This window comes from Calonectris borealis, chromosome 6 (genome assembly GCF_964195595.1).
Source record: "Calonectris borealis chromosome 6, bCalBor7.hap1.2, whole genome shotgun sequence".
In the NCBI taxonomy this organism is placed as follows: Eukaryota; Metazoa; Chordata; class Aves; order Procellariiformes; family Procellariidae; genus Calonectris; species Calonectris borealis.
The window spans coordinates 12,796,564-12,823,675 of NC_134317.1; the positions used below are offsets into that span (position 1 = coordinate 12,796,564).

At 38.9% G+C, this 27,112-nt stretch overlaps 1 protein-coding gene across 9 annotated transcripts; it reads right to left on the reverse strand.

Annotated features, from left to right (window-relative positions):
* Positions 1-5,161: 5,161 nt before the first annotated feature.
* Positions 5,162-26,299, reverse strand: SEC22A (SEC22 homolog A, vesicle trafficking protein). 9 transcript variants are annotated; one of them, XM_075152853.1, is made up of 9 exons: positions 26,195-26,283; positions 22,413-22,644; positions 21,084-21,163; positions 19,408-19,611; positions 17,309-17,472; positions 15,857-16,051; positions 11,767-11,885; positions 9,040-9,105; positions 5,162-5,473 (listed from the first exon to the last, which is right to left on the reverse strand). In XM_075152853.1, the coding sequence occupies exons 4-9, from the start codon at positions 19,587-19,589 to the stop codon at positions 5,273-5,275; spliced, it is 927 nt and encodes a 308-aa protein (XP_075008954.1). In that variant the 5' UTR covers positions 19,590-19,611; positions 21,084-21,163; positions 22,413-22,644; positions 26,195-26,283; the 3' UTR covers positions 5,162-5,272. The 9 variants fall into 9 exon arrangements, with proteins under 9 accessions (XP_075008954.1, XP_075008957.1, XP_075008953.1 ...); XM_075152856.1 differs by having other exon boundaries at positions 22,413-22,476; positions 26,195-26,258; XM_075152852.1 differs by lacking the exon at positions 21,084-21,163 and having other exon boundaries at positions 26,204-26,299.
* Positions 26,300-27,112: the final 813 nt, after the last annotated feature.

Consider the following 27,112-nt stretch of genomic DNA (forward strand, 5'->3'; position numbering starts at 1 on the left):
TAGCCAGGCGCTGCTGCCAGAGACACAAAAACCCCTTCTGTCATGGGGGGAGGGGAGAGCACATCGCAACCTAAAGGCAGCCACGCCTTCCAAAGCAAGTGATTATACACAAACTATCAAATGCAACTTACAGATAAGCAAAAAATAATCATCCCAGGCTGTGTGTGTCACCATCCAACCCCCACCACCACCCTGGCAGCGCAGCAGTCAATGGTGCAACAAGACCAGACCCTACCATACGTGCTGCTGCTGCTGCTCCTCGCTACGAGGGTGCCCTTGAAAGGCTGCAGAGGCGGCCTCCCCACCTAATGGCAAACTTCTTCTTGTGTGGTGCAGCTCAGGTTCCAGCAGGAGCCATAAAACACCTGTTCTGTGGCAGCCAAATCCGGCATTGTGAACCTGGAGTCCCCCCAAAGCCAGGACGAAGCCGTTACCAGTGTCCCTGCCGTGCCGTCAGGACAATGGTTTCAATTCCTTCCCTTACTGAGGGGGTAAGAGCCGAGAATCTCCTGCTCTCACCATGTATGAGTCTGAAACGAAGCAGAGGCTAATGGACATCCTACCTGCCCTTTCCACCTGCTCAGCAAGGAGCACAGCACAGCATCCCGGCACAGCCATGCCTGGGCGATGGGGAGAGAACACCAGGAGAAAGAGAGCCACCGAGTGCCATCTTGATGCTGCTCACCTCCTGCCAGGAAACAGGGCGCACCTCAGGTTGGCTGTAGAACTAGAGAGGTGCAGTTTGCTTCCTGAAACGGGCAGGAAGAAGACAGATTAGAGCTGGCTCTGGAATTATTTAAGGTCACGTTTCATGTTGAAAGCAGGCACCACAACTCCCCTAACTACGCGAGCGCAGGAGCACCCAGCTGATCACGTCCTTCTCTCTTGCCCTCTCTTCTCATGGCACTTCCGCAGCAGCTTCAGCACAAGAGATCGAGCTCGTTCTCATTTGCTCTCAAGCTTTGCATGGTGCTTGACAAGTAGGGCGTGTTGTTAAGCTCCGCTCCGCATACAGGTTAGTGGGCTAATCCTACAGCGTCACTCGCATGTTCCTAGCGCAAGCCCCGGTCGGAGCTTTGCATGCCATACTGGAGCCAGGTACCCGTATAGTGCCTACGCAGCCTCCACTAAGCGTACCTTAAACCTTCTGAAGATGTACTTTGTCATCCACCTGTGTCAGGAAGCTTTGCCTCTGAGGAAGAAAGAAACATTATCCAGGAAAACAAAGCCTCCATAAATGCTCTAAGAGGTCTGAACAACCTTTGGATAGGTCTATAAAGTCAGGATAGCAAATGGAGATGTACCAATTGTCAAAAGTGCTCAGTAAAGTTCATTAGTAAACAACTTGATCAATAAAACTGATGAAGCACGATTTTGTTAAGTAAAAGAAGCTGGTACAGACACTGCGAGACCATTTGGCCTTACCAAAATAAACGGTACCTGGAATATCTGACCAGCTATGACTGGAACTGCACACGCAGCCGGATGCTCCAGGGTTCCTGTTGAGAGCTCCGCTGGACTCTTGTCAAGGCAGGGCTGCAACTGCCATTGAAGCAGACCCCCTACTGCCACCCTTCTCATCAATTACCCCCAATCAGAGAAAAACCCCTCCTGTAATACAACCCTTTATATTAACACCACTCAGAAAGCATGGATCTTTGCAAGCTGTAACACATATCTAGAATGCTATTTATTCTGACAAAAAGCTGATTCCAAATAGCATGCGTTCAGCGTTTGCAATGTTAATGGGCTTCTTTTTTCAATACAAACCATGAAAGCAAAAAACAATCATACCATAGTACTTGCAGTGGAAATGGGGAATGAAAGGCAGGATGCTGAAAGGTAATATCCCTAAACAGATGTTCCTCAGTCCTTTGATAAAGAGACTATCAATATATTTAAGAATCCACAATGGATGTTAAGTAATCGCGATGTCTGCAAAGGAAATCAGTTTCCATTATCATCTAGTTCTCTGCTAGCTTTGATAGAGCTAAAAATCAATCCAAGTAACATGTACGTACATTCCCTTGGAGAAGGCTGCATTCTTTTCTACACCTCTCTCTCCCTCTCTCTCTCTAGGTATATTCTTATATAGCTTATACACATATGTGTGTGTGAGTCTTCCACGAAGCAGTGTGAAAGGAGAAGGGGTCTGCGGCTTTTCCAGGGTCTGAAAAGTTATTTCCTAGCAAAATCTGACAATTCGCAAATGAGACAAGTTCTTATCCCCAGCTATTGGCCCAGACATTGAATACAAGAGAGCAGACCACTATGAAAAACCTCAGATATTAAAGAAAAATACACAAGGAAGAATGTGCTTAAATCTCTAGAAGCTCAAATAGGGGACTCTCAGCTAATCAAACCTCAAACAGCATTATATACACCTTGTGGAAGTCAGTCAAACTTTCAGCCATCCCTTCCTGAACGTGAATGTAAACAGTGACATTTTATTCAAAGAAAAATATGGTATTGTGGGTGTTGCATGGACCCATTCCAACCTTAAAGAAGGTTTACTTTATGAATACAGCATGAAGCAGGCTCTGCTTCTACTTAAATCCCACAGAAAAATCAAGCGACTATGAATGGCCTTGTGCAATTCAAATTAAAATAAAGCATGTTGTCCAATAACAGAATAGTCATCTTCCGTAAATTCATCTTCCTAAGTCCAATAACTCAAGTATCTGGTAAAATCAGCAGCGAAGCACCTACTGTTTCTCTGAATGCTGAGTTTGTATAAGCAAATGGGAAATCCTGGGAATTTTCAGTAAATTTTCACTTCAGCTTGTTTCTCATCTCACACAAAATTTCAACAAGTTCTAATATTATAGTCAAACTATAGTAGTATGTTCAAAAGCCATGTTTTAGCACCTAGTAATATCAGGTAATGAAGAAAAGTCATGCTCATTAACTTTTGTGAAATGGAATTTTTATCAGTGCCATAAAAACAAGCAAACAAAACCTCAACTGTCTTCTATTACACTGACAGTTGCATTTGTTCATTATACCTGCTAATCAGCAATTAGTTTAACGCCAGCATAGCTGGAATGGAGTAATGGCTCCAGATGCTATGACAAAGGAAGTTTTCATTCCTTAAAAATGCATCTTCAGAAATAGCAGGAAGGGAAGGTGTCTCAGAGAAAACAAGCTTCTCTGCCAACACATACGCTGAAGAAATGATGCAACAGAAAATCCTTCATCTGCACAACAGCCTGAGTTACAAACTAAGCAGTACTTCAGGCATTCATAATAGCTTCCCTGCCTATCAATGGAGGTGAAGTGAAAAGATAGGTATAAGGGATAAAACATGTTTTTATACTTAAAACATGAATAGCTATATTTTTCAATCATTGACTTAAAATGGTAAAGGACTGCTTTTCATCTTTTCTGGTGTCCAGAGTTCAGAAAGGTGCACCGAATACTAATACAAGCAAACTTCTCAGTGCTAAACAAAGGCTGCTTTTTGTTCTTCTGGATTTTAAAAATACTTGTGGTGTCAACATTTCCTAAAATTCTTGTATGGTTCAATCCAGTGCTCCTCTTTATCTTTTCCCCACCTTCTGGATTCCCAAAACGAAAGCAGACCATGTTCATGAATGCATTCTTCTTCTCTGTCTCAAAGCGGGGGAGGGAAGAGAATTAACTGCAAAGCACATCGCCTCCAACACCAACCTTTGAGGCTGCACACCAAGGTATCTTCAAGGTCTTGATCTCAGACACCAGTCTGAGAAACACATTATGAACAACATAACACATACTGCTCCTGTTCACTTCGGATTACAGTTTCATTCTCTAATTCTTCTTGGTTGTATTATGCATAATTTTCTTGACTAATACCACCTATTTAAAAAGAAAAGAAAATATCTAGCTCCTTTCTTCTTGGTCATAATCTGACACTAAATAGCTTACTGAAACATGTAACATTTTGGTATGAAGTACGCAAAGAAATTTGCCTGGAGCAACACTTCATAGCACAGCAAAGCTCTGCTAATCCCCAAATCCAACAACACAAGCAGGATGGCAACCTCCCTGCCATTAAAGTTTGCTCTTTTCTTTTTTTTTTCCCAGCATTTCAGTGAACCCTTACATTATTTCAGGTCACATATAAAAATCTATCCTATATCTATCTATTTGTACGTTATGAAACATCATAAATAACTGTCATATAATTGCAAAAGAAAACAGTGTAACTGATGGTGGTACTATATGGTTGCTATTCTATTTTCTAAGTGTTTGGGGTTTGCTAGTTGATTCACCAACTCCAGGAGAATACAACGGTTCTCTCAAACACAACTCTAGATCAATGAGGTTCTATCCCAGCACAAAAACACCCAACCCATAAAGCCAGAAGAATAACAAAATCCCTAGTCTTTTCTTGTTTATTTTCCCGTCACCACCACCTGTTTATCTCAGGTTTGAGCTAATTATTCACCCATTTCTAAAAGTATATAAAAAGAAGAACAGTGGTCCAACAAGTACAAGTCACTCCATTCACTCACCAATCCATTTTCTTTCAGCCTTTGCAGAGTTCAAACACAGAAGTGTGCAAAAATCCTGGGTTAAGTGGCAGAACTTTTTGAATAATTACTAAAAAGAAACCCTGTCCACACAGATCACTTTCAAAGGATAATTAAAAGGAAATCATAAATGAAAAAATGTTGAAGTATTTATAGCATTAGACAGAGGGCCTCGGGTGCCATAAAGCTGATCCCCAGAAACAGAGTTTCCAGGTTACATTTTAATTAAGAAAACATTCACATATATGTCAATGTGAAACAAAACATTCCAAAATGTAGTATCTTACATATTCCAAATCTAGTTTGCTAATATGCAATAGCATTATCATTATTATTTATTCAGCCTATCCCCTACTGCCTCACAAAGGCAAAACTGATTTTGGAAGTGAAGAGCTTGAGAGCTTGCATGATATGCAGAATACATGCTCTATACATTCCTTCCATTAACATACTTTTGAAGGAAGCTTTTTTATGCCACCAGTTAAATTCCCCAAACTTGGTGTCCCTACATACATTTCACTGCATGGATATGACCCATTTTCCTCCTCTAGTCCCGTATTCTTTCGTGTCCTTCTTTAAAAAAAAAAAAAGTTTAACCGTCAAGTGAAAATTGTCCACAGGCATCTTACATTGCTTTATTAAAAAAAAAAGAAAAAAAAAGCCCCATCCAGACAGCTTCTTCTTTTGGAGAACAGCTTTACATTCCTGAGAGTGAATAACTGTTGGAACAAGACTGCCTCTAAATGTTCCAGGACTTGTCAGACATTGTAATCAGGGGACTTTCCCTGCGGTTGTCGCAGTCGAATTTGTAAGGTAGAAAATGCTCCCACAGTCACATGAAAGAAGAGCTGCCACAGGTTGCGCAGTTCATACAGATACATGTTACACAGGCAAATTAACCCAAAAGTCAGGAAGGATTTGGCATTCCTCCAGCCCGTGTAGTATACAAACAGGTAACACTGTCAGGAAATAAAAAAGAAATCAGATTACCACATGGAAAATAACTTCCACTGAAGAAACACTATCTGGTCGTTGAGAAATTACAAACCCAAAGCAAGTAAAAGTCTAAATCAAACATGTAAGAACAGTATCAATTTAGCAATCATGGAAGGGTGAAAAGCACCTGACATCAATACAAGGTTACATTTTGCTTCCATTAAACCCTTTTTGAGAACAATTCTCTCATAATAATTGATTACAACCTGCAATAAGAGTGACCCATGACAAGGGAAAGTGGATGTTCCTGGCAATCTCTGGTCAAAATACACTCTGTTCCACCCAAGCAATGGAGAAGGAAAAAGAGCCAGTGTTAAATCTTCTTCAGGCAAAGCAATGGGAAGGACAGGGAAAATACCAGGGCCCTGCAGCCGGGAATACTCAGCACAAGGCAATCCCCCAGATACAACCCAGCGTCCTGCTAGGGTTAATGCAGAGGATTAACCGGTAGATGCGGAGAGGTCCACAAATACCCACTGCTCTTCTTCAGCTGGTGCAAGATGGATCACATTTGGAGAGAAATACACAACTCTACTGTAATTCTACCATGTTTTAAGGGTCACACTGTTTCTGCACACTGTGGTGTAACACAGAATGTCAGAACTGCCCACAGTTCCCTACTCTGCCTTCTTCCTACTGTAACTGGAATTCTCTCGCCTCAGTTTTCATCTCTAAAAGGACATAGCTTTTACATAGACATTATTTTTACTTCTGCTATTGTTCAAACTACTTCCTTAACCTCTACAAAAAAAATTGTTTGCCCCTCCTCTGGATTCTAGCCATTTCTGTCTGCCGAAGAAAGTTTTTGCTGTGCTTCAAGGTAGATAACAACATCACGTGGGCTTACTTTGTATTCCAAATCTGTTCCCAGTGGATATATAACCATGCTCACACAAATTTTTTAACAGCATCCATCATCAGATTACCTAAGTGTCATTTCTGTTCTTCTTGGGCGTTTGCCACGTTTTATCAGTCAGAGAAACTCTACTTAAAATATTTTTCATTTTTCATGTTCCTCAAAGAAGGGCCAAAGCATTGTACATTTGCAACCAAACAATGCAATTTATTGAGGTTACTTTATATTCTATTTGAAACAACCACTTTCTTATAAAGCATGCATTTCCACTGTAAGTGTGGCTGAGATTAACAAAACTACTTGTGATTTCTGGATATCTAAATATCTTCAGGGATGTGAGTACTGACAGTATCAGTAAGATTTGTATGTCCTTCCTCCGAAGCAAAGTAAAACTAGAGATAAGTAATCCGCATGTTTCAGAATCTAGATGGAATTCCTCTGAACCTGCTTGGCCATTTTGAGCAGAGCAAATGCAACCTACTTGTGCTGGCATTTTTACAAATCATATCTAAACCAGCAATTAGTTTGTACTAGTATCTCAGCAATAAGAATTCAGATAATTTCCTAGCGTCATTGCCTCCATTGACAACATATGAAGAAGTGTAACTGCTTCCAAGATTAAAATAAGAGTCACAACATGCTTCGCCAAAATGATTAATAAATATGAAGGGTTTAAAAAACAAAAATACTACAGAAGTTTAAAAATGTTACTGCAACACAATGTTGTTGAATGACTATGAATTTTAGTGAAGATCTGTTTTACATGAATTCTGAGGCTTATCTTTTCATTAGTCTAGGTTTGAGATGCTAGAAGATTTGCCACTTACAAAACAGAGCACCGTCAAAAGGCCAAAACACTGTGGTTTTAACACCTTACTATAACAAGTGCTGTTGTGAAATTCCTGAGGGTTTTTTTTCTTCTATTAAAGGGAAGTGTTAGCATGGCAATTATTGAGCATGCTTTTATGTAGAAGGCTCCTCTGCTACTTCAGAGAAGATTTTGATTTTTTTTTTTTTTTTTTGATAAATGTTAAGAAATGACTGAAGGCTCAGCTCCTGACCCTTTGCACTTCAGGTTCAACTGATACAGTTATTACTTTTATATATTTTCTTCTTCAGAAGAGACTAGAAACCATGGAGGAACACTAGACATGTCAGCGAGCCTAAAACATCATATGCCATGTAAGTCCCGTTTTCTGCCTGCACACCTAGGTTACAAACATTTTCCTGGAAACTAGAAAGTGAAACACACTGCTATGTTGTTATTAACTGAACAGGACAATACAGCATTATGGACACCTTGTGGGTGAATGACAATGAAATGTGCTGTCATGCAACATACGAAATTAATCGCCTGAACTAAGCGTGGCAAAAGAACATCAGAACATGCCAGAGAACTGACACCCCTCTTAGTTCTGAAAACTGACCAATTACATATTGTAGGAATGACACCAGAGGGTGCAGAACAAGAGTCTCAATAGATCTATTTTGAATATTAAGAAAAAGCCTACATTCCACACTTGCATGGACTCTTTCTTTAAAACAGCTCTATTCAAGTCAGATAGTGGGGGAAAGACATATGTCCTTATGTCTCAATGCACAGACATGAATACTTTATAAAGAATAAGGTTTCTAATTTGGGAGAGGAGGGAAGAATGTGTATTCTTCACACAAAAAAAGAATGGAGGAGCTCCACCTTATCTGATATGATATCTGATTGTTGGCATGGAAAATTAACACCAATCTGAAGAATTATTTAAGACAGAAGCTGACGAAAAGTCAACAAGTGGTGAAGAACGCAAGTTGTACTGTGACATTTTGCTAGAGATAAGCTATAGAGAATGGAGATTACAGGTAACCTAGACAAAAGGCTGACTGATAGAAAGGCTGATATAAAAGGAAAATCCTGATAGATTATTTTATTTTGAAGTCTGACACTGTACTAAACATTGGCACACGGAAACTGCATACTCCACAAGTGCAAGAGATTAAAAGTCAGAAGAATTATAATAACAGCAATTGAGCATGACAGACATTATAGTCATAGCTAAACATAACAGCAATATCACTGAATGACAAATGCCAATGGGCACCAGAATACCTTGCTACAAATTATATAGAGAAGTCCAATTCAGACGCAGAAATGGAAAACCTCCAGACATGAAATGCAACGTGAAATATCAGACAGGAGAAGGAAAACATAGTGGAAAGTGGCTGAAAGCTTTGAAAAGGAAGGAGATACACAATAACGTACGAAGTGACAAAAATTCTGGGATGTAGTGCCTAGGTATTACCATATTTACTTCAAATCTTCCCAAAGGAAAGAAACAGTAAGGCATTTGTTCAGATGGTTACGAACTATGAAACTACTAGTTTAAGGAAATGATATAACCTCCACTGCTTGTGACTTTAGAGATAAATTGTAAGCTCCAGACAGAAAAGTACACCAAATTTCTTAAATCAACTAACCAAAGAAAAATGCCATCAAACAGAAGCTCTTTGTATCAATCTACTGTATGATAGTTTATGATTAATGAAATAAAACAGAGCAGAAATTATTTTTATAATTGCCCTATTCAAGTATCTGTGACATTTAAGAAAACATGATGACATTTATGGATGACTAGCTAATGTTTCTAAACTCTAGTGAATTATGCAAGCAGAAAAACACACCTGGTACAAACAAGCTGCTGTTCCAAGAAAAAATGCAATAACGTAGCTGAAATCTTCACCTTCATTCTGTGAAAATAAAACAAAAAAGCCATGTTTTACAATGTTTCAGTGAAATACCAGATATTTACAGCATGAAAGTTATTAATTATTGTATGTTGAAATAGTCTTACATAGATATTTGTAATAATTCCTGTACTACACTAAACCAAAAGAGTTAGCACTGATCATTGCTTACTTATATGTCTGGAAAAAAACCACCTTGATCTGGAATCTGCCCAAAACGTTTATTCACAACAGACAAATAATGCAGAGATTTTCAAAAGCCTTAAAGGAAGTCCAGCTCTAACACTGGACACTTACCTTCTCCAGATGCCTTTGAAAATTCAAGTCTAAACACTGGTAACTAGCTTTAATATCAACTTCGTAGAATTGTGCCTTCCTCCAGCTTCACAAAATGGAAACGAGATAAAAGGAAAAGACACAAACCGACCACTAGGGTGTGGTAAAATTCTACACAGAGTAATGCAGGCAGCTCTGCACTCACGGCAGAGAACAAAAGCACATGAATTTATCAGAGAGAGATTACTGGACAAAAAAGATGGAAAAATTTACCTGAGGTGATAGAGCTTTCCACTATGTGTTTAAAAAGAAAAAAAAATCCTTCTAACTTATTCAAACAGGTTGTTATAGTTTCTGTAGAGCTGAGCAGAATAAATTTACATACTTGCTGATTATTCTAACTGCATTTCCAACAAACATCTGCGACAATCAAAAACTTTCCCATGAAAACAATAGGTACTCATGCATATGTTCTTTCTTGAATGCGAATTTCATTTTGAGAAGAAGGTGGTCCATTCGGAACTACAACTTGTTTCTGCTCAAAGTGTGTTCAGTGTGAAGCATTTGCATCTACAGTGTTGACTAGGGAAAAGTTCGTATGTCTGCACAGAAAACTTACCTACACAAACGTATGTAAATTTTTGTCTCAGCGCCACTGCATATTTGCTGGAGTACATACTGTACATATTGTAACAGAGTTTTGCTAACACCCAAATAAAAACACTGATTATAAAGGAAACATTACTTCAGAGAGAAGCTTTTGAATGACTTCTCAGAAGAAGTTCCATTAATCACGTTCTGGATTATTTCTCCCTAAACCTTGTGGATTTTTCCATAACAAAGTAAATCAAGAGAAATTTTAATGGATTTTTAGTGTGCCTCATTTGTCAGAAACGAAAAAATATCTTCCATCTGTACTGCTATCTATTACCTCCAGATGCAAGAACATATAGAATAAAATTAATTGGCTGGCCTATCATCACTTAAATAGGTTAATCTAACATTGGCATTCCTTTTTAAAAAATCAGCTGCGGAAAGGTAACAAAACAAGTTCTAGAAACATTACACTAAGTGGTAGAAATCTGTTCAGTACTATTTGTACTACAGTGTACTTTAAATTCATTCCTATTTATAAACTGAGAGAATTGTGCATAACAGAAAAATCCAATTAGGGATAAAGTAGAGATGTATGTTCGCTATTTCATTCTTGGTTTTTCTTTAAAAAACAAACCAAAAACAACTCAAAAGAAGGACCTAGCATGGAACACTTTCATTAACCCTGTTCATCTATTCATTAGTCTTCAGGAAATGCTGAGACCTCAAACATTACTGCTTTATTAAATCTTTACATATATCAATAATTATGTAAGACAACAGGAATGCAGGTCATCTTCTTTACCTCACTTCCCTAAAAAAATCCATTAGGTATCAAAAGCATTGCAGTTATAAAGTCCAGATATATGTTTGAATAAAAAGATTCCCATTTTCTTTCAGAAAACTTCCACGGAGTTTTTAGTTTCTACCTCCACCACCACAACAGTAGAGCCATTTAATGTTAAGTCAGTCTTTTTTTTTGTAGTAACACACATGAACTTTCTGTGCATGCTTGCAAGCACTACCAGTATATTCACTTGAATTGCTTGAAATCATTAACCACTATTATTTTCATTGTAGCAATGAGAATACAACTAGCACAAGAAATGGAATAGAAAGAAACTGAAAGGTTATAGGGAAGGTCAGAGCAGAGAGTTCACATAAACAAATAAATGTTTGTTGGAGAGATTGTTTGGTGAGAGGGGTGGTGTTGTTTTGGGGGGGGGAGTGGCATTTAGAAGAAATCACTTGACAGTTTCCCTTACCATTCATCCTTTCAGCACGTAAAGAGAAATAAGCATCCTACTTCAGAAAGTTTATTAAAAACAAACGAACAAAACCTAAAAAAGATTTCTAAACAGGTTTTGTAAAATTGTTTTTTAAAGATCCCTGTTCTGTGGACCTTTCAAAAAAATTGGCCAGATTTTCAAAGCTGTTCATCATTTCCCTCAAGTGTTTTTAAATATTAAAATTAAATGTCTCATATCCTGGCATAAATTTAGAAAACAGAACATTATGTTCACATACTCACTGCTACCAAGGTACCTAGGGGAAGAGTCGGCCACCCACCTCTTACTGCTTTCGAAACTCACAGCCTCAATGAACGATGCATCACACTCAAGAAGGATGCACAGATCACAAACCACATAGGTTTCATAAACAGAGATCTGACCTCACAAACAATATTTCTGAAAATAAAACTGGCAAGACTTAGTTCCTATAGCAAGCATCTTCTAAGGTGATATTATGATTGCTATGATGCATAATTCTTAAATTCATAAACATGTACAATACCTGGAGAAGACTTTCTATGGCATGAAAGCCACGAATTAAATTCAAAGCCCCACATAACAGACTAAGCACAAATGAGACAATCCCTGGCAGAGTCACAGGTTCCAGACGCTGATGAGGAGCTGCAAAGCAGAGATCAAAAAAAGATATCAAAGGTCAAAGCAATGTCTTTAGAAATTTAGTAAAATAGTAATCTCATTTTTCAGTGGCTTCTAGCTCAAGAAGACATCACTGAAGCAAACCACAAAATGTCAATCTTTTTTCTAAAAAGAAGAAGAAACATTTTAAATATTTCAGCACAAGGTTTAACAAAAAGTATACTTTACTTCAATTCCCATATGTAATTGTCTTATATTTAGTCTTTAACTCAATACATTCAGTTTATTCAGTATGGTACTGAAAGCTGCTCAAATATGCCAGAAAATCGATGGCAAATGATGCATTTGCTAGTGAAATTTGTCCACAATTAGTAGCCAGCTAATAAGTCACGTACATAAGAGCTACTCTCACAACCTCCACTTTTTTTTTTTTAACACTAATGCATTAGCAGAGCTATTGAGACTGATTTAGCTTGTTTGCTGAACGAATACTATGAGGCAAAGCTGTTACAGTCCCCTACCTTAAAAAATATAGCCAGTGAGTGCTACCAAAGACACAAATAAAAAGACAGCTCTGAAACCAAGCTAGTATCTATATTACAACTTTATACAGACCTTCCAGATAGCGCTTAGAAGTCTCTTACAAAACACATTAAAATTAAAACACACTTTCTTTCCATGCACATCCACTCTTTTGGGCTTAGCTAGGGTCACAAGTACATAACAGTTGTGTATGTTCCTCATTATCGTCCCTCTCCGTAATTAATAACAGAAAGCAAATATGAAAAAACAATGCAAAACTCTTAATAGTCTAGGCAACACTGGGAAAACAATAGGACTACTGAGCCATACTTAAATCATTCTGTTCAAATCAATGAAGTGTAAAGATGTGAACAATGAAGTTAATGAACTGTAACATTAATAGAGAGAGGGGTGTCAATCCTGGTTGTTTGCATTGCACAGATGCAGGAAAAAGGCTTTCCAAACAGTTTATGAAGTTACAGAACCTAAAGAAATAATGACAAAAGCTATTTCATATTGATAAGCAGACAGGGCTGTCTAAATATGAGTGTGTGATAACTAATTTTGTGTTTTATTTTTATTTCAGCACATTTGTGCTGAATTTAATAGTTTAATCAGTATTTTTTTTTAAACAAAAGCATAACCCATGTTTAACTTTCAGAGCTTATTGCTTTTCCATCGTGCATATTACAGGAACACTACCAGCAATCACTCAGTTAAGATTAGATACGGTATTTGCATACCAAACCAAAAGTCTTTTTCAGTGACTTGTAACTGGTTGTTTTATTTTGGTTTGGTTATTTTAAACCATCTCATCTAGAGAGTGTCAAAAAGCTGAAAGTCTACGTGACTGTTTTTAGCCAAAAGTCATTGCATTTCATTAACTGGTGGATAAAATTAGTTCACTGCTCTCCATGAACAGCTCTCCATACAATCTCATTTTCCCCATGTATCAGGGTAACTTTAAAACATCATGTTTAACATGTTTAACACACCTCTTTGAGAACCATGAGGGGAAAAGTAAAGAGTCTTGTCAGCTAAATCAAGACAGTCTATGTAGGATCATAAAATAGTAACTTTTGTCTCTTATTAAAATATGAAAAAAAACCCAAAAACTTTAAAGGACATTGCATACCGCTACTGATGTCATTAAGCTCTCCAGGGCTTAATAAATTTTAGCGTTACAATCAAAGCAACAAGAGTCATTTAAATAAAAAAAAAAGAAAGGCAAAACTAGAAGAATGAAGGAAGAGAAGGCAAGGTAAAGGACAGCTGACCTTGAGTCAGTAGGTCCATAAATCTTAGAGAGATTATAATTGCCAAATCAAAAACTCTCTAACACAAGCCAAGGATCAAATAAAGCACAAATTCTGAATTAAAATGTTGAAATTTAAATAAAAAATTAGGAAATTTGCATGACATGAGAAACTTGTAAGGACACTTATTTAAAAATAAAAAGTAAAAAAAAAAAAAAATCGAGTACACCATCAGGCAAAAAGTAACTTTGATTTGAGAACTGTTACTTCGTTGAAAAAAAGCTCAGAAAACAGAAAATGTATCCTAACAAATAAATACCTAAAACGTCACACATCAGCATGCTGTTACCTTATTTCTAATGCCTGCCTTCACCTTTGAAGCAAAATTCTACCCATAATCTGCACGCTTTCTGCTTCACACATTAATAATTACCCCTATTCCTCACTACACAGCACAACTTTCAACAAAGGAAAAGGGCTGCTATTTTCAATTAACAATATAAGAGGCCTAGACACTAGACCTCGGATACATATCCAATTACAAGTATAAGCAAGTAACAGACAATGCTTCATCAGCATAGCCAAAACAAACGCATCAATTCAGCTATTCTGTGTAACAAAACAAGATTTGCATCTGCCTAACTTCCTACCTCTGCAAGCTATCCAACTTGATTTAAGATACTTAATTCACTTACAGCAAATCATATTTTTTAACAGGACAGCATATTCAGGAAATTACACTAGGCAAACTACATCTTTTTGTAAGAATTTGTCCTTAGAGCAAAGTAGAAACTTTGAAGTCTAGTTAACTGAGTGGGTAGCAAACACCCAGAAAAAGTTCTTTTCAAGGTGGAGAGAAGCGATGAATATAAAGAATTACAAAACTATTAGCAGACTTGCTAAAAAAGACACTGTTATTCAACAGCATCTAAAATTTGAAGAGCTGAAGAAGGAGCAAAGTGCAAATCTCTCATAATGTACAGCCCTTTGATGGTGCATTTCTACAGCAATCCAAGGAAGGAAGCGGATAACTAAACAGAGAGATCTATGGAATTCAGAGGAAGAAGAAAGTTAAAAGTAACTGAAAGAGGGGAAAAACCAGAAGAAAGTCGACATGGAAAGAACTGCTTCTGTAAGAGAAGTTGTGGAGAGGTAGGTGAAAAAAAAATTGGAAGATCATCTCCCAATTATTGTTTAATTTTACTTTATAGTAAAAAGGGAAATGGTCCTTACACCTTTTAATTTAGGCCCATATGATCTTCCAACACTTTTACTCAGAAAAGTGATAAAAATCTCATCTCCCACTACATGGACAACTTTAAAAATACAGCCAATTTTGACACAGGCCCAATTCTCTCATGCTTATTGTTTTTTCTTCTTCCAATTACAGGAAGTTTGAATCTAGACAATTTTCAGAGCTAACCAGTTGCCACTTCTACCACCATAACAGTTTCTACCACATGCCAGTTTCACGTGCGCAGTCCACCTATTAGTGCAAGGACTTGGCGAGTTTTAAGTTTTCTGTCCTGCTGGGAAACATCTAAAGGTGGGCCTCAAACTGATTCAGAGCATTCACTTAATTGCAGAAACCTTTAGCCCAGCTCAACCACACAATTCCATATTCACCTCCTACATGAAATACATTGAAGTTTTAAAAAATTAATGACTACTTATATGAATGTGGCAAGTATATACAAAATTGCTATTATTAATATCGTATACAAGGTACTTATTTTAGCCAGCACAGCTCTTTGGATTTTCACCATCACAGATGCTTCTTAAAGTGATGCTTCTCCCTCCAGCTGCTCTAACTCCTGACACAATGCTTTTAGCTTATGTCATCATTGGGTCTTACTGGGCAGAAATAATAAAAATTTTCATAAATCTTAAAACGTCAGAAAAAGAAAGAAGATCATCTTGTTAAGTGCTCATCTTCATTTGGTTATTTTCATGCAGATTTTTTTGTTCCTTCAATAAAGCAGTTCATTGAACAGACCCATTTCTCTCTCTGTGAGTGCCTTGGGAAGATAGGCACTTTGAGCAGAGGACAAAACAGACATCTAAGCTAAAATACATGTAAGGTCATGACAGCTCTATGCTTTAAGAACGTCATGGTGAAAAAGTTTTTCTTAAAGGAAAAAAAAAAAATCAAAGATTAATTCTATTACCCTGCATCTGTCTCATTTAAGGATACAAAAACAAAAGTCTGAAACTTACCTGCAGATATCTTGCCAGTACCCTTATATTCCGCCACAGATAAATGTGCAAACCCATTAGCTGAACCAAGTTCTGACACGGAAATTTGATAAGGTGGTCTCAGTTTGATTTCTGTCTGCATGTCAGCAAGATTCATCTTTGTTGACAAAGAACGTGTGTTGTTATATCTCTGTTTGGTCCTCTGAATGAAATTATCTGCGTAAAATTTAAAATAAAAAGCTATATCCTTATGGATTTTTGTTAATTAAATAATCCAAGACCATACAGCTTTATGTACTACATACTTCACAAACTGAAATATATGGTTTGAAATGTTTGTATTTATCTTGAATTTTTTAACACTGTTTCTGTTTTGTGACTAATAAATCATGGGCTATTTAATTCTGCAGTAAAAAAAATCTAAGCTCTAGAAATCCAATTACTTAATAACTGCGAATAACCTAACAACTTTTCACTGCATGAGACTGAATGCATTGCTAATACAATGGATTTACTGCACTTCTAGCTTTTCCGTTAGTTTAGTAAATATCCTTATGAAAAAATTAACTTCAAGTATAAACTTACCTGAGTATGAAACATGCTTGCAAAATATTCAGGCAGAGAAAATTAATACCATATTATACAGATATAAAGACTGTAATAGACCTACATTCTAACTTAACAACTAGTAGAATAAAGAAGGCATTGGGGGGAAAAAAAAAAGAGCTTTCATAGAAATCTTCATAAGGAAGAATGTTATACAGAAATTATAAAAATTGCCTGACTGAATTGTAGACAGGAATTAACCAACTGGAATATCTTCCCCCATATTTCTAAAACTGCAGTTCTTTTTGCTGTGATGCGTTTTATAAGAATATTTAAAGTAACTGCCTAACATATAGTATTAAAGCAACAAACATTAATAGAATCCATAACAGCTGTTATCTGGTATATATGAGATTAGTTGTATTTGGAGCTTGCATGACAGAAGATTAAATGCTTCACTATATCATAAGACAAATAAAAATCTCTCCCTTTCACATACTGAACAAAAATTACAGCACAGCTAAGAGCAAACGTGAAATTGCAATCCTTTACTTGAGAAATTTATGAAGCCCAATGCCTTTAGAGGTTAAATATTTCAACAGGTATGAAGTCAAACAACTCCTAGTATTATTAACTAGGAGAAGATGAATTCCAGATTTGGTCACACATGGTTTAAACCAAAATCTACTGGAATGAACAGAAAGATTATAAACAAGTTTGAATAAAACTCTAGTAGCCTAATTTAATGTCCACAGAAGTATTTCTTTATTGACTCTTAACAAGAGTTAAATCAGATTTTAAATCCACCTGAAATACAGCTATAAACTGCCTTGGACATTTTTGTTTTGAGTGGATTAAGTTGCACATCTATTTAAATACTCATTTGTCTTAGCGTGAGAATCAAGGGAAAAAAATTCAGATCCTTACCAAACTCGATAAAACAGTATGGCCTAACAGCAGTATTTGTCTTCATCATATTGTAGGTAGTGATGAACTCTTTCTGAAGCTCATCCAGGAAGCAGAAAGCCAGGACACTGGGATAATTTTCAGTGCACAACATCATATAGCTTACTCCCAGAGAACTTATAAAGCTATAATTGAGACAACAAATTCAAAATTTCAAATTTAAATCCAAGTAATTCACTACTACGCTAGTCTGAACTCATATTCTATAATCAGAAAAGCAAAAACTGCTCTGGGATAGCAAAGGAATTAATGTTTACTGTAAAATCCAACACTGTTCTAGAAGAAAAACAATTTACTTTTAGGCAATGTTTTACTTTAACACCACATTGTACAATCATATGAGAAGATGTGTTATATATCTATGTGTACGTATATATATGCGTGTGTGTGGATACATACATACACACTCTCACATACATGGAACAGAAAATAACATAAAGCTTTTGGGGTACAGAAACATAGCAGGTTTGTCCCGAAACAGCTTTTCATTCATCTCAAATGCAGAATATGTGATCTGGTGCATCCCCAAAATGCAAAAACTTATCTTCAGATTGGGGGGGGGGGGGAATGGTTCTTTCTAAAATATGTGAGGAAATAAAACTGTTCCGTAGAATACGGCATTCATCATTCTCCAAAGATAGTTGCAAGGATGACCAGAGATGGCAAATACGAAATTAGAAAGGGACAGTTTTCAATACACATATCCCTATTGCATTTAGGCAATTCATTAAATAGAGTTCACATTTTCATGACACATTCAAATCTCTTAAAAATCTTGATGAATAACTTACACTATTAAAAGTAATCAAAGACTAAAGTAATAAAAAATGTCCTGACTAAGCCTTATGTCTCACTTTTAAAAGTTTCTTTTAAGCTGTCCAGTTTACAAGCCAACTACAGCTGAGGTTTTAAAAAAACATCAACTGGAAAAATTTAGTCCATGCTGGGCCCAATCCTGAGAAATGCTGGAAACTCACATATACCAATGGGAGATGGAGAAGGCTGAGCACTTTCTAGGATCATTCAGGTGGTATACTTTCCACCACTGTAACTTCTACATGTTTGCTAGGGGTTAGGATTAAATTACTCACCTCATTTAAACTAGCGTATCTAAATTAGAATCAGAATTTAGCTCAGCTGAAATGCAACCGAATTGCCAACTACATACAGGTGCACCTAGTTACCATTACTAAGGAGAAAGGTCACATATAAAGCAAAATTCTAAGTAAACAATAGATTCAAAGAATTACTTCACGATAATCCAAGTCTCACGCTACAAACAGGGGAAAAAAGAACATCTTCTGAATTATTACTTGATCAGTGTTGTCATGCAGGTACACTATCAAATTGACTAGCTCAAAAAATTTAAGAATAGTTATTAAAAAAAAAAGTCAAAGCACAAAAGCGTGAAAAGAAAACAAAAAGCATTGTTGTGAAAGCCGTGGATAGAACAGTAGGATAGGTAGGCTCCATTCAACCATTCAAGACTTAACTACACACTGCCTTCACACTAGAAAAATCATTCTCACCCTCCCCACTCCCTCACTCTCTGTGTGCCATATGAAATAATTATTGAGTTATGCTTGGTTTTTAGGGCATGTTTTCTCTGAAGTCAACAGAAATCCTGAAGGTCCAACAAAAGGGCCTAATTCCATAACATGCTAACCACAAGTTTTCAGAAATACTGGGTTATGAAATTATTTGGGTACTTTTTTAAATTTGTGTAGACTAAAAAGAGAAAACAAATGAATACTAGTTGAACTAGCATGAGGAAGAACAAGTCTGGTCATTTTCATTTAAGAAACAACCTTGAAATTTAAAGAAATATTTCTAGTAGGTCAAGGACTTCGATATTTATAAAAATACTGTCTATTTCAACCTAGGACTTCCACCAAAGTTTCAAATCTTCCTACAATTTCTCAATTTTAAATTTCTGATACATAAATACTGCCAAGAATTAATCTTAGTTTGATTAATCATTTCTAAGGTGAACTGTTAACTTTTTAACTTACAGACAGACACAACCCAGGACGTTGCAATATATAAAAGAGAAGCCTTACTTTATATTATACTGCCCAGTTTTCAGAGTACATCTATCAGGAAGCTGAGGAAGTTTCCTTGACAGCATTTTAAAATATTTTCTACATTCTTGCATTCCCGTGCTCTGGTCATAATCAGTAGATGCAGACAGCGGGAGTCCATCCCTCACACGGACCACAGAGGCAGACAAAATCATAGACATTGCCAATAGAGTTAACGAAAACCTAAAACAAAACACAAATCATGAGGAATCAGAATTAAGGTAAAAGCAAAAACAATGGAGTCAACTATGATTAATCAAACTTCCCAAGCTGTATGCTGGGCTCAGGCTTAAAATGGGGCACGGGGAGGATTTTCAACTATAACTCAGATTAGAGTCCTAACTGAATAGGACCTGTTAGTCTACACGAACCACAAAGCAGCAGCACATCTGACATCAATGTCACGTTTTCAAATATTTTTATCTGAACTGCCATAAATCCTCACCTAGGGACACCTGTGGATATTGAAACACTATTACTTAGCCTTAACGCTACTGCAGCGCTTGCACCCTTCAAGCTGTGAGTCTTCTTGTTTAGTGAGACAACAATTATAGTCTAAACAAACAAGAACAATAGCTAGAGAGGAAAAACGTGTACTGTAAAGATATGCCAGATGGAGAAGTGATCCAGGTCTTGGTCAAGCAATAATATTAATGTGCTTTCATGCAACTGTTACTAAGTTCATGCTTAAGTACCCTAACAAACAGAGACTTACACAACTTACGTACTATCAAATAGGAAATCAAAGATCAGGACAGCAAGGAACGTAATCCAGCTTTCCCAACTCACAATGGAATTTAAACATTAAATGCCTTTTTTCTTATCTGGGTCTCCATTTTCTTTAAATTTGCAAAATGTGTCTATCAGTATTACACAAATACTGAGCAGGTTGAAATGGTGCTTGCAAAGCTTACATGCTTTTACAGTATTTAGTTTTCAAAGTATAATAATTAAAGCTTTGTGGAATATAGTCACTTAAAAAATAAAAAGTTATGTATTAAACATTTCTCGATCAGAAGGAGAAAATTTATAGCAGGCATTTAACAGTATAAACACATAGGCCGCAGACAGTCTTTCAAGACTGAAGACACATTTTTAAAACCTTCAAGTTCTTCAAATCTTACGTTAAATCAAAACATCCAAAAGTTTAGCAAGACAAGCATTAAAAGAAGGATTACTTATCTGCTAACTATCAGTACACAAATTTGTTCCCTTACAAGTGGGCGAACTGCTAGAATTTATATGAAGCCAAAAGCAAACACTTCCTCAATTCTTAACACTGCTCTGCAGACTCCTACCGTATACTACACCTATCACTTAGATTATGAATAAAATAGATTTTTGCCTCCCTCAGACGATGCTACTCAAGTTCCATACAGTCATAAACTGCAAAAGAAAACAGATTTCTGAATACAGCTGAAATATGCTTTCGTGTGCAATACTGACATGTTTACTGCACCTTTCAAACTATGACATTAAGAGTGCTTTACAAGCCTCAGCAACTGAAGGACTCTATTCTGAAAAGTTAGGAATCCACATTTTCCCAAAATAGCACTGCCTCTTCATAAAAGAGAGGAAATAGCTATTTTTTCCCTGAACTCTCACCTCCCCTATTTCCCACTACCCAAAGATTATATACACATCAGGATACTTACTGAATAATAATCAATATTCAGGTTTTTCAAGGGTATTTACTCCTGTCCTGGTTTCAGCTGGGATGGAGTTAATTTTCTTCCTAGTAGATGATACAGTACTGTGCTTTGGATTTAGGATGAGAATAATGTTGATAACACACTGATGTTTTAGTTATTGCTGAGCAGTGCTTACACTAAGTCAAGGACTTTTCACCTTCTCACCCACCCCACCAGTGAGTAGGCGGGGGTGCACAAGAAGTTGGGAGGGGACACAGCTGGGACAGCTGACCCCAACTGACCAAAGGGATATTCCATACCATATGATGTCATGCTCAGCAATATAAAGGTGGGGGAAGAAGGAGGAAGGGGGGGACATTTGGAATGATGGCGTTTGTCTTCCCAAGTAACCATTAAGCATGATGGAGGCCTGCCTTCCTGGAGATGGCTGAACACCTGCCTGCCGATGGGAAGCAGTGAATGCATTCCTTATTTTGCTTTGCTTGTATGCGTGGCTTTTGCTTTACCTGTTAAACTCTCTTTATCTCAACCCATGAGTTTTCTCACTTCTACCCTTCTGATTCTCTCCCCCATCCCACCGGAGGGGAATGAGCGAGCAGCTGTGTGGGGCTTAGTTGCTGGCTGGGGTTAAACCATGACAACTCCTCAGAAAGAAAGAGACATATAATAATGAAAACATTGAAAATGTGTTGTAATTTTCAATTTAAGAAATTCAGCTTCATCAGCAGTCAAACTTCAACCTGCTTTGAGATGCACCACATTAGCTAAACAAGTTCTGAATTAATACCCTCATATTTTACTTGTACAGCATATCAGACTTTCTCCAAAGTCATAACAGCAGCAGAAGCCACTGTTGCCTCTAGTCTGCTGAATACCTCTGGGCTTTTATCAGGTACGCTTGTTATTTCAGCACTTCACTACAGAATTCCCTATTCCCTTTGATCAGCTGGACACAAAAACAGAAAACAAAACTACTTTAGGACTTGCTCTAGATTAGCCTGCTGGAGTGAAGCATTCTAGAAATTAAGCCTGCGGTTCTAGAAACTTTTACCTATCTCTATTTGAGTTCATGCACATGCTCCCAGCAGGACAATTCACATGGAATGCACATGGCACCTGTTTTCTTAACTATGCTGCTAACCATATAACCACAGCATTAGCTCAAGAGCATGACAAAATTACAGAGGAGCTTTAAATTGTAATGGTTCTCTGACAATAACCACCTCTACCACTTGGAACTCAATCCTGAAAGGGAATTCCGGGAGCTCTATCAATATAAACATAAGAACAATTACGTGATAGCAAAGTTTAAAATTCCCCCCATTAACTTACTTGCACAAAATGTAATTTCACGGCTCTGCATTTCCTCTGATGAAGCAAATAACTTCATTAGCACCTAACACGAAGAAAGGAACATAGCTCCATGTCCTGTTTTAGGAAAAGGTAGTGAATAGGACAGCACTGCAAGAGAAACTCATAATCCTGTAGCCAGCTCTCAGAAGGAAAAATATTGTCCTGTTCACTTTTTAAATGATCTTGACGATTAAAGTTCATGTTGAGCTATCTGATGAGATAAGAACAAACAGAAAAAGTTAATAAATGTATTTACTGGCTAACAATATTCTTCAACTCTTTTTGTGAGGTCATGCTTATTGGAAAGGTCTGAACACACCCTAGGGAGATTACTTAAGAGGTACGCAAGTAAAAAGAAAACTAGAATAACAGAAATATTAAATCTATGTTCTTTAAGTGAAGTTGAAGAAGTCCCATCACTTCAGCCACTTAAAATGGGAAAATATGTTATCTGTCTGCACAGTACATGAGTAACTCAGGGTAACGCAACCTTTGACTCTGAATCCCATCATTCACCTCATATACTAAGTTTAATTAATCTATAACCTCCTCTCATCAGAAACCTGAACACTTCAGGAACATAATACAACACAACCACAGCTGTATTTCCAAAGCAATAAGATTTTCAATACTCAATCTAATCATAGTTGCTTTACTCCTACAACTAAGGACAAAGAATATAAATATCACTAACAACAGCATGTATGCATGGACAGCAGACAAAGCAAAGGATAAAGAGATATTATTTCAATTTTTTTTTCAATACCTTTAGAGGTATTCTTTCAATTTTTATGTCTATTCTATATAAGAAATACATATTTGCATAAATCTAGAACAAAACCAGTTACTTTCTTCAAAACTCCTACTTATATTTACAGAAATTAGGCTCTCTAACAGAAGATAAGCCTCCATTAAAACCTGCCAATTCTCTTAATGTACTATGAAATCACACAAGGTAAAAATTGTGTTCAGATGCACAGTCTTAAGTATCACCAGTCAGCCAGGTTTTATTACCATCATCTTGAAAACCCACGAAGTGAAAATATGTACTTTTTCCTCAGCTTCCTAACAGCGGAATCAGAAAGCTATTTAAAAAATAAAGCTAATAAAAGAAAATCACTTTGGTTGCAAGATCACACATATGTAAAGTGATGTGTAATACACATACTGTAACAGAACATTCAGCCTTACCTGAAAATGTATTAATATAGAAAAAAAGTTTACTAAATCGTCAAAATGAAAGAGCTACTTTACTCAGCTCTCAAAACAATAAGGCTCTGCAGAAGGAGCTAAGTGGTAAATTTGATACAGACTTATATAGGTAGAGATTGAAGAAAGAACATTAAAGATATGGTAGTGTTTTTAGAACTATCTTTAAATGTCTTTTTTAAACATTTATTCAAAACTGCACAAAGTAATTCACTATAAAGTGAATTCATTGCAAATTTCATAGGTTTTCTTCCAAAAATTCTATATCCATCAAACACCTGAAGATGACAAAAGACTGCACTTCCACTACAAATGGTCTATAAATCCATTACAGGTGCAAAGAAATGAACAGGGATTGGGTTTGCTATCTCATTCTATGACAGAACTGAGGACTACCAGATCCAACCAGCAGGTGTTAGGCTCACGGGTACCATAGATGGTTCTTCACAAAACATGCAGCTAGCCAGTGGAACTGCTTGTCACGGAATGTTGTCGATGCTAAAACGTTATGTGAATTCAAGAGGCAACTGGAAAAGTTCACAGACAAAGTACAAGGGTTATTAAAACTAAAATACTACTCTTTGCTCAGGGAGATTCTGATCCCCAAATGATGACCAACAGAGAGAGTACACCACGGAAGCATCACTCTGTGCTTGCGCTATTCTTACGTTTCCCTGTGTGCATCTACTTCTGGCCCATCTTTATTGATTTCCCCTTACACTGACACTACACAGCCCTCCCTGCAAATGAGGGCTGGGAGAACTCAAGGAAAAGAGGAACATGGAGAAAGCTGGCCACAGACAGATAAGGGTCAACTGAAATGGTCATTCCTGTTACTCCACCCTCCCTAAAGCTGTCCAATATACCATACACATGTCAACCTCCACTGCCTTCACAGACAGGAATTATCACATGTGGCTTCAGTTTCATTTCCTCCCGTGAGTAGGAAATCTCAGATGATGGAAACCAGAGCCTGTTTTACTGTCCTTTTTTTTTTGAAGACAGACTCAATTATCATCTCGTTTATTTTTGTGTTATGATGGTATGTGATCCTGAGGCAGCATCTAGAAAAGTACTAGAAAGTGGTATACATTCCAGTCTTTTGTAACGAATTGGTCTTCCAACTTGTGATCTGACAATAATTGTTTTATACCTATCTGACATCTTCTCATAACTTTTTTTACAAGTGTTTGAAAGTGACCTGTGAATATGGTTTGCTCAGGATACTTCAATTTTTTAAAAAACAGTCTAGCTTCACAAAAATTGAAAGATTCTAAGTAGATCTAGTGTAACGGCAAGCCTACCCTCCTGCACCTGCTAGCCTTCAGCACCACCTTAATCAAGGCATTTCTTGCCAGGATGTCTGCCTCTCATGCTAACCTTCCATAAAATATAAAATTGGGAAGTGGGTGCAAGCTGCACACCTGCTTCACACAGAGTGAAGATACAGCTTCTGTGCTTACTTCAAGTGTACATAATAGTGTTGGACAATTTATTGTCCCCTCTTTTGAGGGTTGTGATGGTTGCGTTATGCAGGCAGGAGTCTTAATTTTTCCACTGCACAGCATACTTCAGAAATCCGTATTACAAACTAAAGCACTACAGAAGGACACAACAAATAAAGCCACTCTGACATCATCAGGTATGATCAGACAAGGAAATAATCCTAAATCACTAGCCCATATAATCCTTCCCACAAAGCAGAGGAAAAAAGAGACCTCGGAAACAGAATCAAGATTCTGAAAAACTAAGGGAACGGAACAAGCTGCATCCCAAAGTTTGGGAACTTGGCCCTTTCATCCACCACCTACTTACATGGCAGCTTCGACACGATCATTTGCACTATTTGCAATGGCAGCCAGAGCAGGAAGAGGTGATGTGGTTACTAACTTAAACGAGTTCGCACTGCTTTAGATTGCAGAACTTTATACAAAAACGTTGATGCCTACACAGTCAGCCAGGAGAGCGACAGAACCCTTTGTCAACAGGCTTCTGCTACGAAACGACGTTTACGAGGAGGCCTGAGCTGCCATCGACGGGCTCCTGCACCTGACCCGCCCGCTGCACCCAGCGCTCGCTGCCAGGAGCAAACCGCGAGTGACACAGCAGGAGGCTGCCGGTGCCGCGGGAAGCGCCGGCACCCCCCTCTCATCCCAGCTGATGAGCAAACACAGAGGACCCCGTGGCTCCGGCGGCCGGGCTGCCACCCTCTAGCACACGGCAGCCCCCGGCAGGGTGGCGGCCCAGAAGGCGGAGAAACCGGTACCGAGTCGCTTCGCTTGGCAGGACCAGACCCGCGCCCACACCGGGAGCCCCGCGGTGCCCCAGCAGCCCCCCCACCCCGGGCCTGGAGCCGAAAGGGGAAGGCAGGCGGCAACCAAGACCCCGGCCCGGGGAGACTGGGCCGACGCAGGGCCCTGTGGCAGCACCTTCCAGCACCGTCCCGTCCCCCGCCCTCCCTCACGCCGGGAGGCCCCGGCGGCGGGCAGGCCCCGGCGACCGGCAGGCCGCGTCGCCTGGCAACGGCACCGCGGGGGAGGGGCTCGAGCTACCTGGCTCACCGGAGCGGAGCGGCGGCGACACCGGCGCGCAGCCACGGCGGCCGCCTCCCGCTAGGCATTGTGGGTACTGTCCACGTCTGCCCCGCGCCCCCCCTCGCCGGCGGGGGAGCGCCCCTCACGTGACGTGAACGCGGACGCGCCATTGCTCCGTGGGCGGCGCGGGGCGGGGCTGGGGCACCACCATGGCGGGACGGCGGGGCCCGGCCTGGCCTGAGGGGGGCTACGCGCCGGGGCCGGGCGGTGCCGCTCCCCCGGGGGGCTGTCAGGCGCGGCCGGCGGGGCCCTCGAGGCTGCGGGGCGCGCCCGGTGCTGCGTCTGAGGCGCCGTTCCCTCAGGCGCGGGCGCCGTGAGGAGAAGTGGGAGCCTCCCCCACCCCGCGGTGGGTCCCGTTCCGTTGTGGTGGCGTCGCTTCACGCAGGCCTTCCCGCGCCGCTCGGAACGGGGCTGCCCAGTTAACCTTCAGGCCTCGTCGAACTTTGTCCCCGCAGCCTGCAACGTCGGCTGGCGTGCTGGGCTGCCGGCGGGTCGGGTTGGGTTGGGTTTGTGGCCGCTGGTCCCACGGGTTGAAGTGTCCCAGCACAGCTCCTGACGCAGAAAGCCCCCGGTGTGTTGGGGCGGGGAGGCAGCCTCGCTGTTGCTGGTTCTCTGCTTCAGACATCTTTGGCTAATTCTTAATTAGCCTAATTTTCAAAAGAACTGAGGTTTAGTAATTGTGCTCTTTGGGTTCTCCTGTGTAATAACTTTTAACTGTAGTTGGCCAATATCCACCAGGTTTAATGGGCGCATATAGAACTTGGCACATGCTTGATGCTGTATGAATAACAAGATAGAGGTGTTTTCTGATGGGGCAGCAAACATGACTGCCGATGGGGCAGGTGTACGATGGTGACGTAGTTGTCACCCAAAAAA